The sequence below is a fragment of the Rousettus aegyptiacus genome, unplaced genomic scaffold (assembly GCF_014176215.1).
Source record: "Rousettus aegyptiacus isolate mRouAeg1 unplaced genomic scaffold, mRouAeg1.p scaffold_m13_p_7, whole genome shotgun sequence".
In the NCBI taxonomy this organism is placed as follows: domain Eukaryota; kingdom Metazoa; phylum Chordata; class Mammalia; order Chiroptera; family Pteropodidae; genus Rousettus; species Rousettus aegyptiacus.
Window position 1 is genome coordinate 3,088,539 of NW_023416310.1, and position 19,184 is coordinate 3,107,722.

Here is a 19,184-nt window from a genome sequence, read left to right on the forward strand (position 1 = left end):
ACGGGCCCCTGAACAAACGGGAGGTGGCGTTTCCGACTTCAAACCCTTGCGGCAGCGCGGACAGTTAGGAAGCGGTTAACTGGAGGAAACGTGCAGGGCTCAGAGGGGCCGTGAGCGAGAGCTCTCCCCGGAATCGCCCTTCCCACCGAAAACCAACGAAAGGTAATGGTGGGATCCAAAAACAAAACGGTAATAGAGTTCTATCGATGGGTTTTACCAGACTCTCGAAGGCCACTTGCCCAGAAATAAAAAACTATTTTAAACAGTTTATTTATTTGCAAAATAGGTGAGAAGGATTCCTCACGACAGAGTAAAATGTCTTTATTCTTCGTCTGTCCTTTTTCATAAATTATTAACGAAACTGCCCTCTGAGCCCAAACTGGAGACAAAGCCCATTCTCCACTCTTTATGTTTTCTATTAAAAATAAACACTTTAAATTTTACCAGTATAAGAACAAAACTCTACATAATGTATCCTTCTACACACTGATTCACAAAGACATCCAACGTCTTCATTTAAATAGGATCAAAATACTTACCATCCAAAGCAAAAAAGTGCAAGATAAAGGCCCAAAAGGGTAGCAACGACATGTCTTATAAAAGAGCTAGTTTTGCTTGAATGGAGATAAGTTCGAAACCAAACGGCTGCTAGCAAGGCAAAGAGTTGGCACACCACAAAGTTGACCTGTAAAGAAAAATCAAAATTTCACGTTAGCGACACGGACTTGAATTTTTAATGTGCTGTCACGTTTAAATTCTCAGGACAAAAAAAACACCAAGGTTGTATAAAATTAAGATCTTCCAATTTACAAAAGAAACGAAACGGAAAATTCAGGGACTTTCCCAGGGGTGACCGCCTCGAGTTCAAAGTGATGGCCCGACGCACGGTGTGTGTGCTCATAGGTGACAGTGACAGGTGGTGCCCGAAAGGCCTTGAGGGGACCAGCAAGGATCTGGTGGACGCGGGGGTCAGACAGAGAAATGGGGAGCCCGGGCGGGTGCCCTGTGGTCTGAGCGAAAGGAAAATGTGTCGAATGACTTAGGTCGCTAAGAAGAGAAAGCCCGGGGTCAGGATCCGACGCAGATCCCGGGGGTCTGGCGGAACGCGTCCTCTTCCCCTGGAGCTCTGTCCCCACGCCGGGCGGGGGGCCACGGGGAGGCTGCTGGTCTCAAAGCACCACGTGGGAAACAGTGGGAAGCGCAAGTCACAGCTCTGGGGTGCAAGGGATGAGGGCGCGGAGAAGGGAGCCTCCGGACAACACGAGGGGGCGGGACGCATCTACCCGAGTCCCCACCGCCGCCACGGCGCCCTCCCGCCCGGGGACCACGCCGCCCCTCCCCCGCGGGCGTGACACGGAGCTGGCGGCCGGGCCACCCACTCTCCTCGCCCTCGGCCTTTCTTCCTCCCAAGAGAAATGATACGGTAACGAGACTCGTGATATTTAAAGACTCAAGAAAGATCGCTTCTCTTTCATGAAGCAGTCTTGCAAAATATTAAGGAAAATGTGTCTGAAAAAATCTACAAATAAAAGAAAAAAAATCCATTTGACATTAGAAACTTGCAAAAAAAATACGGACGACGACAACAAAAAATCCGCTTCCGGCACCTGGCCGCCTGCCCGTAGAGGCTGCACAGACCCCCCCTGCATCCGCCTGACACAAAGCCAAACGCGGTCATCCCCGTGGAATCGTCCTCGGCCACGGACACACACCCGTCTCCGTCTCTGCAAACATCCACTCGACCCCGACCTCCCGGTTCAACGAAACGAGGTCACGCCTCACTGCCATCGACATCTTTGGGGGCAGACCCCAAAGCCCCAAACGCACACACCGGGTCTTCAGAATCCCCAGGGTGCGAGGACCACCTTGTCTGAACACAGGGAAAAGGCATTTTCGGCAGGAAAACGAGGAGTGAAGGCCACCGCGGGGCGCGGAAACCCGGCCCCTAAGGGATGAAGACCCACCGAAAACTCTGGAAATAAGAAAGTGGCTTGATTCTCGCTTCTGCGAAGCTGGGAGTGTCGTCGCTAAGCGTGAGGACGCTGTGCTGGGCGCTGCTTGGGACAGGAGGGTGGGGGGACAGGGGGACGGCCGAGAGGAGAGCCCGTTCGAAGAGCTCCCCGGCCACGGGGCTGTCAGGGCTGGCCCCCAGACGCGCAGATGAGGGGGGAAGGGCAAGGCGACAAGTCCCTAACGGATGATGGCATGAATCAAGACAGGGCACTGTGGGGGGCTGAGCGGGTTGTAGCAAGAGGAAGAATCGTCCCTGAGGGATGCTCGGTCTGAGAAGCCCGGGGGACGAGAAGGCACCCCGGAAGGCGGCTAGAAGGCAGCTCTGGAGCCAGCGGGCCCATGGGGACCTGGGGGGAAGGGACGCAGCTGGAGGGGAGCCACAGGAAGCCGAGAGGACCCGGGGACGAGCCACACAGACCTGCCACGGGCGCATCTGGGACCAAGTCCCAGCAGCAAGCAGAAGGAGTCAGCTGTTGGGGGCAGGGCGGGAAGCAAGGGGAGGCTCCGGAGGCCATGCCACCCGGGGATGTCATAGGGCATGAAGTCCACAGCAAGCCACCTCATCTGATGACTGCAACTCTCCCGCTGACCTTGGTGAGGGCAGCTGCCGTCCAGAGCAGAAAGCCCCGCCTCACAGATGGGGAAACCGAGTCTTGGTGTTCGGGGACCTGTCTAAATCACAGAGCTTAATAATCCATACGCTGCCCACTTACAGCTAAGGTAACTGTGCAGGAAACACAGAGACACATGCCATGGGGGTGGGGGGGTCCTGCCCCGAGAGAACAATCGGGGTGTCGCAGGCCTGGGGGGACCTGGGCAGGGGCAGCGAGTGCCCTGGCCTGGGAGAGAGAGAACCCGAAAGGCGCACCTGGTCCTGTAACTGGGCTGTGAAGGACAAGAAGGGTCTGGACAGTCCAGCCCTGGCGGGAACTCCAGGAGGAGCGGGCAGCATAATTCCTATCAATTCCTATCAAGAAAACAATCTGTAGGACCCTCTGATGCAGAAGCCCAGACCCTGTGCTGTGGTTTTACAAAGTGCTAGGATGCATGCACACTCAGACATTAAGAAAGGTCTTAAAGGTGAAACTTCCCCAAACTGAAACCTTGGCTTAGTCACTTAGTCAGGGCGAGGTGGGGCGGGGCGGGAGGGGGGGGTGGATGCTGGAGAGGCAGAGATGCAGGGAGACCTGTCGCAGCCGTGACATGTGGGGGTCCGTCCTGTCTGGGTCCCTCACACTGATCATCTCACTCAATCCTTAGAACAAGGCACCGTTTCCCCCTTTTTCCTCAACCAAAATGGGGTCACTTGTAACAACAGGGACCCCAGACGCAGTCCGAGTCTGGCGGATTCGAGGCTGGCCCACGGCTGCTTCTCTACTTCCAGAGAAAAGTCTGAAGATGAAACTCGATCCTTACAGGCAAGACTTTTCAAAAACGTTCCCTGCAAAACACTGCCACCCTAGCTGAGACAATGTCAACAGCCGGCTATTTCCCGCGGCTAACGAACACGCTGAAAGACCCGACGTGGGGCCCATGGACGTCCCGGCTTGTTCCAGGCCGCCGCCTTTGTGTAAGCTCTCTTCTGAAGGGAAAGAAATTTTGACCAAAAAGACTTGATTTCTCTCTTTTCAAACCGATTTCCTTGAAAACATACCTACACAAATGACCAGATGCCTCCACAGAAACTGCCCCAGTAATTTGGGAGTGGGGGACAGAGAGCAGGCAGGACGGAGGACGGGAGCCCCAGGACGGAAACACTCGGCTGACTTCGGCCTGAGTTAACCAGCCCTGGAAGCTGCTGCCCCCGGGGTTCCACACTGTGACACACCTCCGCTGGGGACGGCTCTGGAAGGGGCCCCCCGCCCCAGTGCCCGGCCGTCCTTCAGCGTGGAGGACAGGGGTGAAAGGGAGACATTTTTCGACATATGCCCCGTTCTCCTGTTTATTTTGCGCTATGGGCATTTATTATCTGCCCCCAAATGCGTGCGTTTTGAAAAAGTGATACATGCTTGTTTTCCAATTTCCGAACAAAAGATTGACCACCAAGATTTAACAGCACAGGCAGCTCATCTCCCTCCACTGAATCCGCGTTGCTGGTTTCATCGCACTAAATGCCACGGGACAGGCGGCCGGGTCTTACAGGGTGTCATAATAAGCATTCTCAAACACGATCAGCCCATTAGCATAGAAAAACAACTCTTTACTCTTTCAATGGATACTGTTGGAACTCACATTGATAAAGTAACGTCAAACTCATTTAATATGATCTCCCCATAAACAGTGAAAACGAATTCAAACCAAAAATTCGGGAATCTGCTTTTCGTAAGCACCATAAAAACCTACAGATTATCCAGTAAGACCAGCGCGCACAAAATGCAGACCGGACTCTCACGCTGAGCTCTCTCCTGCACCCTCGTCTGTCGATCTCATTACTCCACCAAATCTGCCCTCCCTCGCAGGCCCCTCCCTTAGCTAAGGGGTCACTTCCACCCAGCTCTTCAACTAGACACCGCAACATTTACTCACACCCTCGGGCTTCCAAAACCCCCTTTAAACCATTTCTAAACAGCCCTTGTCACGTACTGGCCTATGGGTCTGGCTTTCTCTTTAGACTGGGAGCTTCTCCAAGCCTGGAGACAAATGTCATCCGTCCATGAATCCCTGCCCACCCCAGAGCGCAGTGCCTGGCTCTGCCGGTGCTGTGAGCGGACTGAAAGAAAAAGCATGGAGAAGAATCACGTCTCAAGAGTTTGCTTCAAATCAAGGAGCGTAGTCTACTTAGGACATAACAGCTCGAATTTACCTCCCGTCTTTCTTCAGGGGCTTAAAGCTCTTCGTACTCATTGCTACAAATAGAAACTTCATAACCAGAAATAAAAAATAAGTAAATATACACACGTGAAGATACATTCTATTCTTGCCTACAAAACTTAGAGGCCAGCAGGGGAACATGAATGAGCCATAACGATGACGGCTGCTAAGCAGGGGGCAGGCTGCGGACGGCTGTCAGGAGAACACAGAGTACTGGGACTTACTGGGCCTGCCTCTCGGGACTACACCCTGCCTCCTGAATCATGTGGGAACGGCCCGTCCTAATCCCGTGTAAAGAAAACACGGTGCGTTTAGCCGGCAAGAGCCTCGCTCTGCGAGGACCGGCCTGCGCCTTGTTAGAAGGTTCCCTCCTCTCGCCTTCCAGACAGAGGCACAGAGAACCCCGCGGTGACAGCCCTGACACCCCACCACGTCCCACTCCGTGCTGCCCTCGACGGCGTTAGAAACGGCCAGACTCCCAGGGGTTTATTAACTGACGGACCCTGAAGTGTGACCTCAGATCACCCCCAGAAACCGAAGCTCTTCCAAACGCACCCAACAGAAGCAGAAAGCACGTGATTTAATGACGAGATTAAAAGCAGGCCTCTTCCTCCTGCTGGGTCCATAAGCTTATCTCATTTACCTTCAGTCTTAACTGTCTATGCAGAATTCCTATGAAGGAAGAAGGAATCTATTTATATTTACCTGTGGAATTAAAAGGTGCTAGGTTAATTGCATCCACAATTGCTAAATTATGAAGCTCAAGCAAAGGCAATCTACTGAAATAAACACCCCAAGATATCACACAGCATAGACATGGAGGGTTTATCGGCTTCTGACCCCAACCCCTGTCGAACCCACTCCGACAAACGACTGCCAAGGAGCTCACCCCTAAATAGGACGGGGGAGTACACGTGAGAACACGGAGCTACAGCCCTTTTGTTAAGAGGGTTTGGAACTCGAGTGTGTGTGGTGCACAAGTGTGTATGTGTCTGTGTGTGTGTGTGTGTGTGTGTGTGTACTTAAGCATTTGTCACTAAGTATTTGTCACTCAGGCTACAAATGATACCAGCAGATCAGAAGGAAAAAAAAGTAAGGAAAAAGTAAGAGGAGTCTACATTCACAATGACTGGATAAAAAAAAAATCCTAGTCTATCCATGCAACAGACCATAAGAGAAATGAACTACCTTGACACACAACGTAAATGAAGCTCAAAATAATTATACTGAAAGAATTCAGGAAAAAAAAAAAAAAGAGTACCTCCTGCACAATTCTATTTATATAATTTCTAGAAAACGCAAACGAATAATCTGTAATGACAAAAAGCAGATCAGCGGTCACCTGGAGATGCAGGGCAGGCAGCGGCCAGAGGCGGCCTCGCTAGGAAGTGTGGGTCACCTTTACTGCAGGGATAGTTTCATGAAGGGATACATTCGTCGAAACATCCAGTTTGATACTTTAAATACGTACAGTTTACTGTGTGTCAATTATACCTCAATAAAGCTGTTTAAAATGTTTTAAGTAAAAATAAATTCGGATTGACCATCATTTGGATTTAACTGAAGACGCTCCGACACAATTGAGACGTCTTTACTTTTGGAAGGCTGTATCATTTCAGTCAAGTATCTTGCTTTGCGGACAAGCAACTGACACGCGATCTTGAAATGAATACAGATGTGGAACACGTAAATGTCTACATTCTTCCCCATTCATCGCTGTCATGGTTTAAAAAGCTAGAAGCATTTTACTGAAAATTCTTATCACTTTAAGTTTCTCACAGAGAGTCTCTGTGACTCGGTAAAGCGAGCCCAACTTCCTGAGTTAACTCTCGGGGACTTCGTCCTACCTGGCTGACACTTCACTGTGAAATTGTAGACTTCACCTACTTACTCAACTGCCACCATCCCCCGTCGCCTGAATGTCTAGTGAGTGAGTAATCTAAAACATACTGTGGCCCAGAGGTTACTCTTGACCTCCCCCCCACCAAATTCTCCCCCAAATTGCCCCGTCTCAAGTAAATGCACCCTCATAAATCCAGTTGCTCGACCCAAAACCTGGCAATAACATTTAAACATTTTATCACTTAAAGAATACATTATTCGCATGAGCCAAAGTATTTAACTTCTCACTTTTCCTTTTAGGACTTTAAAAGGTTTCAGACATTCCTACCAAAAAAGATCACAATTGATTGCTATGCCTCTTGATGCCACACACTGTAAGTTATCCTACAGTAAATCATTGCGATAATCACTGGAGTGTACATTTCAGGAGGACACGGATTTTGTCTGTTGTGTTTACTATACCCCTCAGCACCTAGTCCTGGCCCGTGCCCAGCCCTTGACAAGGGTGCTGTTAAATCCTTGCCGGCTCACATTGGGGCTTTCGGATAGCTCACCCTATTATTCCAGAATTATGCGCAACCCCCTTCTTCCAGTTGCTTGATGCCATCTCAATATTAAGCATGAGCTAAAAAGTAATGCTTTGATACAAATCGCAACAAGCGTTTGCGTTCCAAACCATACAGTGTGAGTGGATCACAGGAGGTGAAGGTGGACCGTCTGCCGGAGGGTGTGCTGGGGAGCAGGACCCCACGCGGTCCTCACGCGTTGGCTCCACCAGCGACACGTCTCGCCAGGGCGGGAGCCAGGGCTGGGGGGGTCCGTCTGCGCATCCCAGAGGACCAAACGTTTACCCCAACTCCGAGGCAAATGTTAAACAGCCCCACACAGCCATCGCAGGAAGCTCATCGCTAATTAAAGTCAAAATAGTCAAGCTGGTTAACGACATTAATAAACGTTATCCCCAAAAGATGACTCTTACCCTGCCGTTTCTAAGAAAAAGCAGTAGAGCCAAAACTGGTTTGCGGGGAGCCACACGTGCCAACGTACAGCAATGGGACTGTGGCTCTGCGGAGGGTCACTCGTCATGCCACGGCAGGCGACAGCTGTGGGCCCGAGCAGCTCGTTACCACCGAGGAGAGCGCGTGAATACACCTGACCTCGCGGCCGCGGGCTGCGCCGTGTTTCCCAGAGTGACGATACGAAGAGCTGCTACCTACGCGTGTGGGTTATGAAATTTACAGTGAAGAAGAAAAGCGAACGAACGTCAGTCACACGTTTGATCCTCTCCCCGACGGGGCCCCCCACCTGGCCAGCCGGCCCGAGGGGGTGCGAGCTCGCACCCTTCGGGGAGCTAGCTCCGCTTCCCCGAGGCGTCTAGAACAGTGAATTCACAGAGACCGGGCGCAGAAGAGAGGTTCCCAGGGGCTGCGGAGCGGGGATAGAGAGTCGTTGTTTAACGGGTATTCAGTTCCCATGGGAAAAAAACTGAAAACCATCCAAACGGACAGCAAAACACAAGTAAGTTATAGTATATAGTGTATTCTGCTGTGAATACACTAGACCAGAGTGAAAATGAAAGCCCACAGCCCCAGCTGCCAATATCGAGATCGATGTATCTCGCAAACATAATGTCATCGATTTAAAAAACAAGACCTTGAAGAAAACAGACATGCAGAATGGATCATTCACATAAAAGTTAAAAGTCAGAACTGAGCAGAAAACTAGACACGGTATTTAAAGACACGTACATCTGCGGTTAACACTCTGAAGACAAGCAAGGAAACGATGAACCCCAAATTCCAGAAGCCACCCCTCTCTCGGATGAGCTCTAAGAGGGGCACCCAGGAGGCCTGACACGGGTGTCTCCAAGTTGGAATATGGGTGAGGGGTTCACCACCCTCTAAAGCACATGGTGGTTGTACGCAGTCTCCCGAAAATCTGATGTTTAAAATCAATTCCCCAATAGGTGCAGAATCTAAAAATATTTTTAAAATACAAATTAAGTAAAATAAGATTGACTCCCCAGGAAAGGGAGGATGTACGAGTCCAAATGGCTCTGACGGGGGAGGGAAGAGAAAAGGAGAGAACCACGAATTCTCCCGCTATCATTAACTTGTCTATTTTCTAAATGGTAATGGGCCAAGTTCTGGTGTACGGCAACTTAAACGTCAGGTCGTCAGCGGCGTGGTCAGATGTTATGTAGTTTTGTGCGTAACTGCCAAATTATCTTTGAAAATTCCTACTGGGGCGCCACATAACGCAAATGCTTCAGCCTCCCCATTGTCACCATCGCGAGGAGAGGAATCGAGACGGGAGGGTCAGCCGCCCACAGTGGTCACAGCGGAGGGAGTGGCGCGTGAGGAGGGGCACCCCGGAGGCGGCGCGGGGGCCAGGGTCCCCCCCAGGGGAAGATGAAAACCAGCAGCTACATCACAACACGGCTCGAGCAGAGGACCCCCCTTCCTGACCGGCTCCCTCTAAGAAAGATTAATGCAATGCATGGGCACACTGGCTGCCCGTGAGGCCCCCCAAAACACATGCACACAGTTCCTCAGGGGAAAACACCACAATTCCAGCTTCTTTTTCCAAGAGTTATAAGACACGGAAATCGAATTCTGAATTTCCCGCTGCTCGTCTGACTGTGTTAGTTGGGACCCAACGTCAGACACACAGAGCCACTGACGGCCACCAAAAGATCACTTATGTTTTCTTCCTTTTATTCACAATGTGCCCAGAAAAGACATATTTGTTTGATTTTAATTTTTCTCATCATTCTGGTCAAATTACGACAGGCCCTTTATTCCCTCAAAGCAAATTCCTGGTTTGAGAGCACAATGGCATTGCTGCGTTTGGCCCCGAGCCCTGCCCTGCACCCCGAACCCCGGAGTCGCGGCCGGCGCTCCACGCGCCACCTCCCCCCGCAGGCCGCGCGGCTCGCCCGGAACGCGGCCTCGGCAGACTCTCTCGGGCCCACCCGTCCCACGCTCCGGAAGCCACATCTCTCCTGCTTCACCCATCGTCTGCACACCAGCTCCGCCTCCAATGTCCCCGGGGCGGCCCAGCTCGGCGACCCCACACCTGGCCGCACTCCAGGGTCCTGCTCTCCCCTCCGCTCACTGACGAGTCCTCTTAAAAAGTGAATCCGATGAGCTGATTCCTCCGTTTGGCGCAGCTGACAGCCTACCCCCTAGGGTGGGCTGCTCAGTGACCTCTCCCAATGAGTTCAAGGCGGAAAAGGGCATAAAACAAGCGGCCCCCAAGGAGAACCCTGACACACACGGCCTCGGCCAGGCGGTCAAGGTCGACACCAATCGTGGTCGGTCAGGCCGAAAGTAAGTACCCTTGACATGAGGTGACAAAAATGGCATTGCTCCTCTGCGGTCTTCTGCCCAAACATCATGAGCCGAGACGAATCACGAGAAAAACATCAGACAAATCTAGATGCCACCAGACGGGCACCTGCACAGTCCCCGGCCAGGACTCCTCCGAGCCGCCGGGTCCTCCCACTTGGGAGCGTCGGAGACGCCGTCGCAGGATAGAGGAACCTGAGGAGCCACGACAACAAAATGTAATGTGGGACTGTCCTGCATGGGCCCCTGGATCACAAAAATGACCTTGCTGCGAACTGAATATTTGTCCTCCTCACCCCCCAAAAATTTGTACATTGAAGCCCTACCCTGCAATGTGATAGAATCTGGGGACGAAGCCCAGGAAAGTGGCTAGGTTTAGATGAGGTCGCGAGGGTGGGGCTCTCATGATGGAATTGGCGCCCTTGTAAGAATCAAGACACCAGAGTGTGCTCTCCCTTTCTCCCTTCGCCTTTCCTGCATACACATGTGCACGTGCATACACATACACACACATACACACACACACACACACACACACACAGGCCATGTGAACACACAACAAAAAGGCAGCCAGCCACCTGCAAGCCAGGGAAAGGGGTCTGGCCAGATGCCTGAGCTCACACTTCAGCCTCCACAACTGAGAGAAACAATGTTGTTTAAGCCTCTGGGTGTCTGGTATTTTGTTGCGGCAGCCCAGGCTTAACACACACCTGGAGTAAAAACTAAGGGAACACAAGTGAAGTATGGAGTGTAGTTAACAATGATGTATCGATATGGGTTTCCTCACCACAAAACCACGCTAACGTTAACAACACATGAACTGCAGGAAAGAGCGGATGTGGGTTACATGGAAATTGCACGACACAACTCTGTAATTTTAAAACTGTTCTAAAATAAAAAGTTCATGTTTTTTTTTCAATTCTAATAGCTTCCCATTCCATTTAGATGATAACCAAATTCATATCGATCTCTTCCAACTCATCACCTAACACTCTGGTTTACCAAGTTCACCGTCGTGAGGGTGAGTTGCACAGGACGTGGGTCACACAGTGTATGTGCATTTGTCACAACTGATCGAACCATACACTTCAGACCTCGCACTCCCCTGCACATACGTTATACTTCAATGAACATTTTTAAAAACACGTGCATGCCACAATGAGAAATTTGATGATGTCGAAATTACACTTGAACTTGGTGGCTTTAACGCAACATTTCTCTTGCTCTTGAATCTGCAACCGGGTCACAGTCGGGCAGGGAGAGAGCATCTCTGCTTTGTTTGGCATCGGCGGAGGCTGAAATTGTCTCAAGGCTCACTCAGTCGCATCGGACGGCTGATGCTGTCTGCCATCTGCCGTCTGAGACCCTCGCCGGGGCTGTATGGTCAGACACCTCCACGCAGCCTCTCCATGTGCCCTGGGCTTCCTCACGACACAGTGGCTGGTGTGAAAATGAATAAAGGAGGAGTTCTCGCACACATACCACTCACGGCGGCTTACTTTACAAATTTAGCCAGGAAGAAGCTTACTCTACTACCTCGATAGGAAGAAGGAAGCTTTTCTCCTTGCCCAGCAACATCTCAGCCAATGAGAATTCAACACACTCAGCCAATGAGAAGCCACCGCCACCTCGACCTCCTCCAATGAACTTCTGCTCATAACTGCCCCTCCCAACTTTCTCCTTTTTCTCTGTAAGGCGTCACAGCTTTTTCTCCAGACTTGCCTGTAGTTTGCCACAGTTTCCATGTCCCAAATTGCAATTCGTCCGGTATTCCCTAATAAGCTCATTTTTGCTGGCTATTTTATCTTTAAGGTCGACACTAGGTTCCAAGGACAAGCACTCTGAGAAAGAGATATAGAGACAGACACAGAGCCACGCACACCAATGAAAGCTGTAGCTTTTTAATGACCTAATCCCAGAGGTCACATAATGTCACTTACTCCATGTTCTGTTAGTCAGAACAGTCATAAACCTGTCTGGGTTCAAGAGCAAAGGTAATAAGTTCCACCCCTGATAGGGAGTGACAAGTACAGGAAATACTGCTGTGACTATGGAAAATGAAATTCACCGAAGGTTGGAAGGTAGAGTTGAGGGAAGTCTCCGAAAGACATGGGTAGCAAGAGAGAATACAGAGAGAATTCATCTAAGATGTCAATAACTAACAAACGGTAGTTCCAAACAACAACAACAAGAACAAAGAGAGTCAAGAAGTTATTTAAGAACTAATTCTGGAGGACTTCCCAGAACACGAGCCTTCGAAATGAAAGCACTTACCAAGCACCCACACAACGTGAAATTTAAGGACGTCGAGGAAAACAGAAGACCCAGAGGGTCTTTGAGAAAGAAAATGAGGTCAACCACACAGTTAAGAGAACTAGACTCGCGTTAGACTTCTCATCGGCAATTACACATGCGGAAAACAAAGCAGCACGCGTCTTAAACGCCACGAGGGAGAGTTACGTTAGACGTACAGTTCTATGAAGATATTTTCAAATACGTAGAGACTGACTCGCAAAGTACTTTCTGTGTACTCTCCCAGGAAGTTACGTTCTGGAGGTGTGCTTCGGCAAAATAAAAGTCTAAACCAAGAAGATAGCACAGGATTCGACAAATAATGAATTTGGCTCTTATATGCAATACTGTTCATTTTAATAAAAAAAAAATTTATATGAAGAAAATGTTAAAATAGCAAGATTAAAGGACAATAAACGATTTTTAAAAACCAACGGTCTTTAAATTGACTCTTCCTCTGCCTGAAACTAAGTCTTTGGAAGTTTTCCTTTTCCTCCCAAAAGAGACAATGACCATTAAAATCTTACACTCCCTGGCCCACAGAACAAAGGCAATAGTTTTCTTTTCTATTTAACTGCCAATAAAAAATGATTGGTTTTGAAAGGTTCCCTAGCAGTAATTTACAAAACAAACTCATAAATCTAAAAAAGTGAGATTTTCATTACCTTCGAACTGGTTCACACACACACACACACACACACACACACACACACACACACACTCTATCACACGCTTTCACTCACTGTAGAAGTAACCGCCTATCGAAAGAGCTGCTGTGTCCACCGCACTGCGAGCTGCATAGCACGAGTCCCATCAGACCCGAGTTCTAGTCCAGCTCCTAGTACTCACTATGCTCACTAGCTGGGGGGCCCTGGGGTTCAGGGGCAGCTGCACCGCCCCCGTCCACCCGTCAGGAGAGCTGTGAGGTGCTGTTACGGGGGGCGATCGAGGGTGTCAGACTCGAGAAGGAGCCAGCACGTGCCCAGCACAGTGCGGACACTCGGCGTGGAAGCCACCTAGTGCCGTCTGCCCATTTGGTAAGTGATAACTGCCACTTGTCGAGCGGCTACAACGTGCAAGGCACCCTGCATCCTCCGTTAACCACGCGGTACTCTCAATACCCAGCGAAAGCAGTTACTATTATCCCCATTTGAAAAATAGGGAACTGGCTCAGAAAATTCAAGGACCCTGCTAGAGTCACAGGGCAGGGCAGCCAGATTTGAAGCTGAGACCAAAATCAAAGATCGCGACGTGGGACTAATTTTCAGCAGCGTGGGGAACGCACAATGAGAAAAATTAGCATTTCTGAATATGCGAGGGCTACTTCTGGAGTTTGAGATGTAACCCGCCTCGCACATCCTGGGGCTGCGCACAGCGTCACCCAGGGGTGACACCAAGGGGCCACACGCTCCGTGTGAGCTTCTGGGACACGGTACTCGTCAGGACCTCGAGCCCATGCCCGATCCTGAGTGTGGCTGCCAGGTGACATTTTAACTCGCAAGTGAAATCAGGACTGGCAAAGCGGCCCCGGCTGAGGAGAGAGAAGGGCCGGCCGCCTCTGTCCGAGTGAAGATCGCCGCTGTCCTCCGCGCCGCGTCTCCCCGGCCGCCAAGCGCGGTCACGCGAGGGCCCTGTCCAGCGGGGCACACGGGCTGCTGGAGCCGGAGCAACGCTCAGGGCGCCACGGAACTCGGATGCAGGGGTGCGGGACGGCGGCGGCGGGCGGGACGCGGCTGACCGCCGCCTGCTGCCCACACCGGCCGCCAAGCGGCACTTACTCTCGTAAACCCTGTGAGCACATACGGACGTTTTTCCATAAAACACTCACTCACTTTTCATATTCATAAGATATATTCAAAAAGACTTTACTATATTTGTTCGATGTTAAATTCTCTAACTTCGTCTTCACTTAATTAGAAAACGCGGCTGGACGTTGATGTTTATAAATTATCCAGCACTCTGTAGGCACCTAACTCAACCACTACCTATTAAGGACGACGCACGAAACACAGGAAAGCCGATAAAAAAGGAAATATCCAGGACGTGTGTTATTTTGTTTAGCTAGGTTCATTAATGAGGCAGAAACTGTTTTAACTACTATTTTTTTAAAAACCTTCACTGTATACACACATTAGTCCACTTTCCTTTCTCGGCGTTGACTTTTTCATGTCTCCTCCTGGACCTAAAAGGAATTTAAAGCAGATTCCTTTTTCCCGACTCCAAAATCCACACTCTTTCCACTATGACATTCTTCTCAGCTATCTATTCAATGACCGCTACAAGCCAACACTAATTCAACACTGGAGATTCAAGAGATAATGAATAGTTCTCTCGCCCCAGGAGCTTACAATCTAGTCTAGTGAGTAAGCGAGGGAAAAAAAAAAAAATTGCAGTCCAGCATGATGACTGCTGTCGGTGATCACACGCGCGAGTGTTACAACAATAATAGTGGCTAATAGTGAGCACTTCCTGTGCCTCGACTCTTTCCAGAGGAAATATCTTATAAAGGCCTTGATGCAACATGGACTATTTGTTGGGGTCCTCCTGGGCCTCATGTTTCTTCTAGGATCATACTCCTGTCCCCCTGTTCACTAAACCTTCTGGGGTTCCTTCAGCCTACGGCCTGCTCCACTACGTGGGACGTTTCTGGGGAAGCTGAGCTCCTTCCGGGGGGCCCTGCAGGCGCCCAGCCCTGCCTGCGTTGGGCGAGGTGAACTAACGCAAGGTAAAGGACTTGCACCTCCACGGGGCAGCCCGTCTGCGCACGGACCCCAACACGGCTTGTCTCGGCCAGGCTGACCATCCGACCCACGGCGGTCCGACTCCTGTGTCTCCCTCCCTCAGCCGGGCTAAATCTGGCAAGGGGAGGTTACGAATTACCAGAACCCTAAAACTGCGATGTTACCACTACCTCTGTTTCACAGCTTGGAGAAGTTAAGTGACTAGTCCCGGGTTTCCTGCCTAAAAAAAAACCAAAAAACAGCACCGTCACCATTTGAAACCCATTTCCCAACAAGAAAAAAGTAAGTTCCCAAACCCATGTGAACTTCAATGTAAACTGAAATTCCAAAAAGGAAATAGAAGTTAATGCTAAGACAGGTCATTTCTTCTGTCATTTGCTGTTGATAACTTGTATTTGCTTAGTGTTTTTTTTTTAAAAAAATGAAAGCTAAAAAAAAATACACATAGTCGCCAGGTTTATAGTTCACTAATATAAAAGACAAATGTTTATCGAGCACCTGCTATGTGCCAGGCACTGTTACAGGAAGAAGGTACGAATCAGTAAAAAAAAAAAAAAAAAAAAAAAAGCCAGAGTCCCGGATCTCATGGAAATTGTATTTTAGTGAGAAAAACAGACAATAAACACGTGACTATATAATGTCGAAATGTGTGACATAATGTAAGGTCAACGTTTTTAAAAATAAGACGGACAACAAACGAGAACGCAGTGACGGGAGGTTCGGGTTCGGGACGGGGACATTAGACCATCAGAGCAGGCCCCGGGGAGAAGGCTTTGAGCAGGAAGCCACCCCCCGTGAGGCGGTGCGACAGACGGACGCCGGGGAGCAGACCCGTCCACGCAAAGGCCGAGACGGCAACGCGCCCGAAGCACCCAAGGAGCTGTGAGAAGCGCACTGCAGACGCAGGCAAAGAGAAGGGCCTGCTGGACGGAAGTGAGGTCCGACAGGCCGGCAGGGCCATCGCGATGGGGCTCGGGGCCCTACTCAGCGGAGGAGAGAATTCCCCGGATGGCTCTGCGCAGCGATGAGACATACAATTTGCACTCCGTGTCTCCTAAAGCAAGATGACCATGTTTTGTTTCTTCTTCACCGACGAGAGAGAGATCAAGGATGCGTGGAGTTTTCCCTCTTGCTCTCAGAAGCATGAGGTAAGGCTTGCTAGAAGAGGGAGGAAGCATGAGGTGGAGTGTCTGCTCAATTAACTATGATGCCTCATCAGAAGTGGCTGCGGTGACCTTCGTGCATCAGGCAGGGCGACAGCAGACAGGCAGCCCCGGCATCTCTGAACAGCGCCGTGTGGTCCGCAGGTGGTGTGGCTCCTTCCTGCGTGAGGGCTACCTCTCTCAGCACTAACTGAACTGGAGTGAGAACCTGCGAGCAAACACTATAACTAGGTTAAGTGTAGCAGTGCTTCCAAGTAACTGATTTGGTGTATGTATGTGTATATATATACACACACACACACACACACACACACACACACACACACACACACACATATATATTTTTTTTTTTAAAGAAATCTGCTGGTGGCCTTCCAAAAGGTTTGGAGGCTTAAAATTGAGTCAGAACTGGTATGCAATGTACCATGCAAACACATGACAGGTGCTTGCGGGAGGAGGCGCCAGCCCTGGGACCCATGAGGAAGACCGAGGCCCTGCACCCAACAGCTCAGTCTAGCAGAAGAAGCAGCCTCGCGAACCAGCACTTACAGCAACAGTGAGCAGAAGACGCCCTCCCGCGGCCACGCCAGAGGCCGGGGATAAAGGAGGCACCTGCCGCCTAAGAAAGGCGCACTGACAAGCCTTCCAGCGGGGCGTGGGGGTGGCACTCCGCGGGGCAGGAGGGAAGGACAGGTGACCTTCCCATGCACAAACGTTCAGGGACCAAAGGACACGACGGCGTAACTTCTAAAGGGAGTGGGCGTGAAGAAATAAAAAACAAATAAAGGAAGGACACGCTAAAATAGTAAAAGAGAACATAAATGACTGCAATGATTTAAGAGAAAAGGGAAAAGTTCTAGCAGTCACTCAAAAACCAATAATTTTACATATTGTTTCAGACCCATGAAACCTCTTTTCCTATGAACAGGTATATTCACTAAATATACATGAGGAAATTTATTGTGAAATCATAATAATGGACCTTTATATAGGTTTTGGAAAGCAATTTAATAGAATTGGAAAAGTCTCAAAATGTTAAGTAAAAACAAAGGTTACAAAATTTTATAGTCAGTCCAAGACCAATTTTGTTTAAATGCTCACACACACACACACACACACACACACAGTTGGCAAAATTTGTTTCTGGGCTAAAGGATAATAGGTGATTTTTAAATTTTCATCTTTATACCTTTTGTATTTTATAAGCTTTATACAATGAATGTGTTATGTTTTAAATCAGAAAATACACAAACTAAATTCAGTTCCCTATTAAGAGATTAGGGTGCATAAGACATAGTGAAAGCACAAACAAAATCAGAAATGTACGAATGTTAAACATATGTTATAAAAGAAGAAGAATCGGCTCTCAAAGAACAAAAGCATTACGAAATACATAATTTCACCCACTTTTCAAGTTGCAGATGAACTGAAGTTTGGTTTCATTCACCCTGTTATTCAGTCCAAATTCACTATTTTGCCTTGTTTTGGGTCTTGGCCTATAACAGGCCAAAAAGCCTGATGTCTGTTTCCTGGTCATTTCTAACATATCCTTGAATCTGTCGAGATCAGTTATTACTGAAAATAGCCTAATAATCTGTCGTCATTTCTGATCAGCAAAATAACACAATACAAACAATGCTTGTCACTCATATTTATTGTTCATATATGAATATGAACTACAAATATAAAATATACATAGATAAGCATCTAACACTTAACTCAGAGTGAAATCACCGTGTATAAGATTTATATATTTATCAGTTAGAATATAAATACATGACTGTTGCTGCAAGATTAAAATATTAAAACCCATGAGGAGGAAAACTGTAAACAAGAAACCAGATGTGTTGACGTGAGTACCGAGAAAGGGTTCATTTATATGACGGCCTTGGGAAGCACATTATATCCTTTGAGCCAAATGTTTATGAATGTTTTAAAAGTCAAAGATAGATTAGATTATAATTCTATTACTTGTGAAACTGTTGAGTGTACTAACATAAAACAACCTTTAAGAACTGTATTCAATTTTTAGTTATTTAGTTCCATTTAAGTCACGACGATGCTTTTTTTTTAATGAAAAAGCTCTATTTGGGAATCCTACACATGTTGTGCGAACGAATTACAGCAGACTGACTGGCTCTGTCATCTCAATCTCACAAGGAGAAAAACCCTACACTCAGATGCGACACTGGCCATAATGAATCACACAGTCTTAATAAGAATATGTAATAGGAAGAAAAAAGGAAAGTGTGAAAGAGAACTGGGGTTTTCAAAACATGTTCTGTTCTCACTAATTAAACCCGAACGCTCTTCAGAAGAATGTTCTGAGAGAGAATTTCTATTGTTTTTAACCTAGGAAAAGAAACAAACGTTCGCAGAACAATTAGAGGATGCTATCGATCATTTCCAAGAGCTGAAGACAAAGAAATTTTTGAGATGTGCCTGGATAATATTCAGCTTTGACTGAAGGTTGATTTTAATGCTGAGCCATTAGACATTGGACCAAAAATGTGATTCGATGGACGCTACTGAAAGATAATCTCAGATAACACATTTCCAGCATTCTGTCCATGTTCTTCTGTTACACGCCTTTTCACGGTGGACACACGATCAGCCAGCTGAGTACGATGAGTCCACTGAGTCTAAAAAAAACGGTATTTGAGGCATGTCTGGTGGTTTCTGTCATTGTCTCAACTGTATTATTTATGAGAGCATGCTTATTACTACATCAGCACTTTTTTATTTTAGCACATTTGAGTAAATAACAGGAGGCATAAAAACAATAAATCTTGAAACGAGTACACCAACTCTGCATTTCCCTAAGGAGGACGAGGCTCGGACGCTGGGCTCTCAGATGTGGGTGCCCCCCGGGAGGGCTCGGGGCATTCACGCACAAACCCACAAATTCCGCATTCGGAGACGCAGGGGTGGCTCTAGCTAATTTACTACAGTGCTGCTGTTCAAAAGCCACA

At 48.6% G+C, this 19,184-nt stretch overlaps 1 protein-coding gene across 1 annotated transcript in view; it reads right to left on the minus strand.

Annotated features, from left to right (window-relative positions):
- Nucleotides 1-19,184, minus strand: part of MBOAT2 (membrane bound O-acyltransferase domain containing 2) — a 75,491-nt gene that overhangs the window by 42,565 nt on the left and 13,742 nt on the right. The window contains exon 2 of the mRNA XM_036224578.1: nt 540-685. Coding sequence (XP_036080471.1) covers nt 540-685 — 146 coding nt within the window. The remainder of the gene's footprint in view (nt 1-539; nt 686-19,184) is intronic.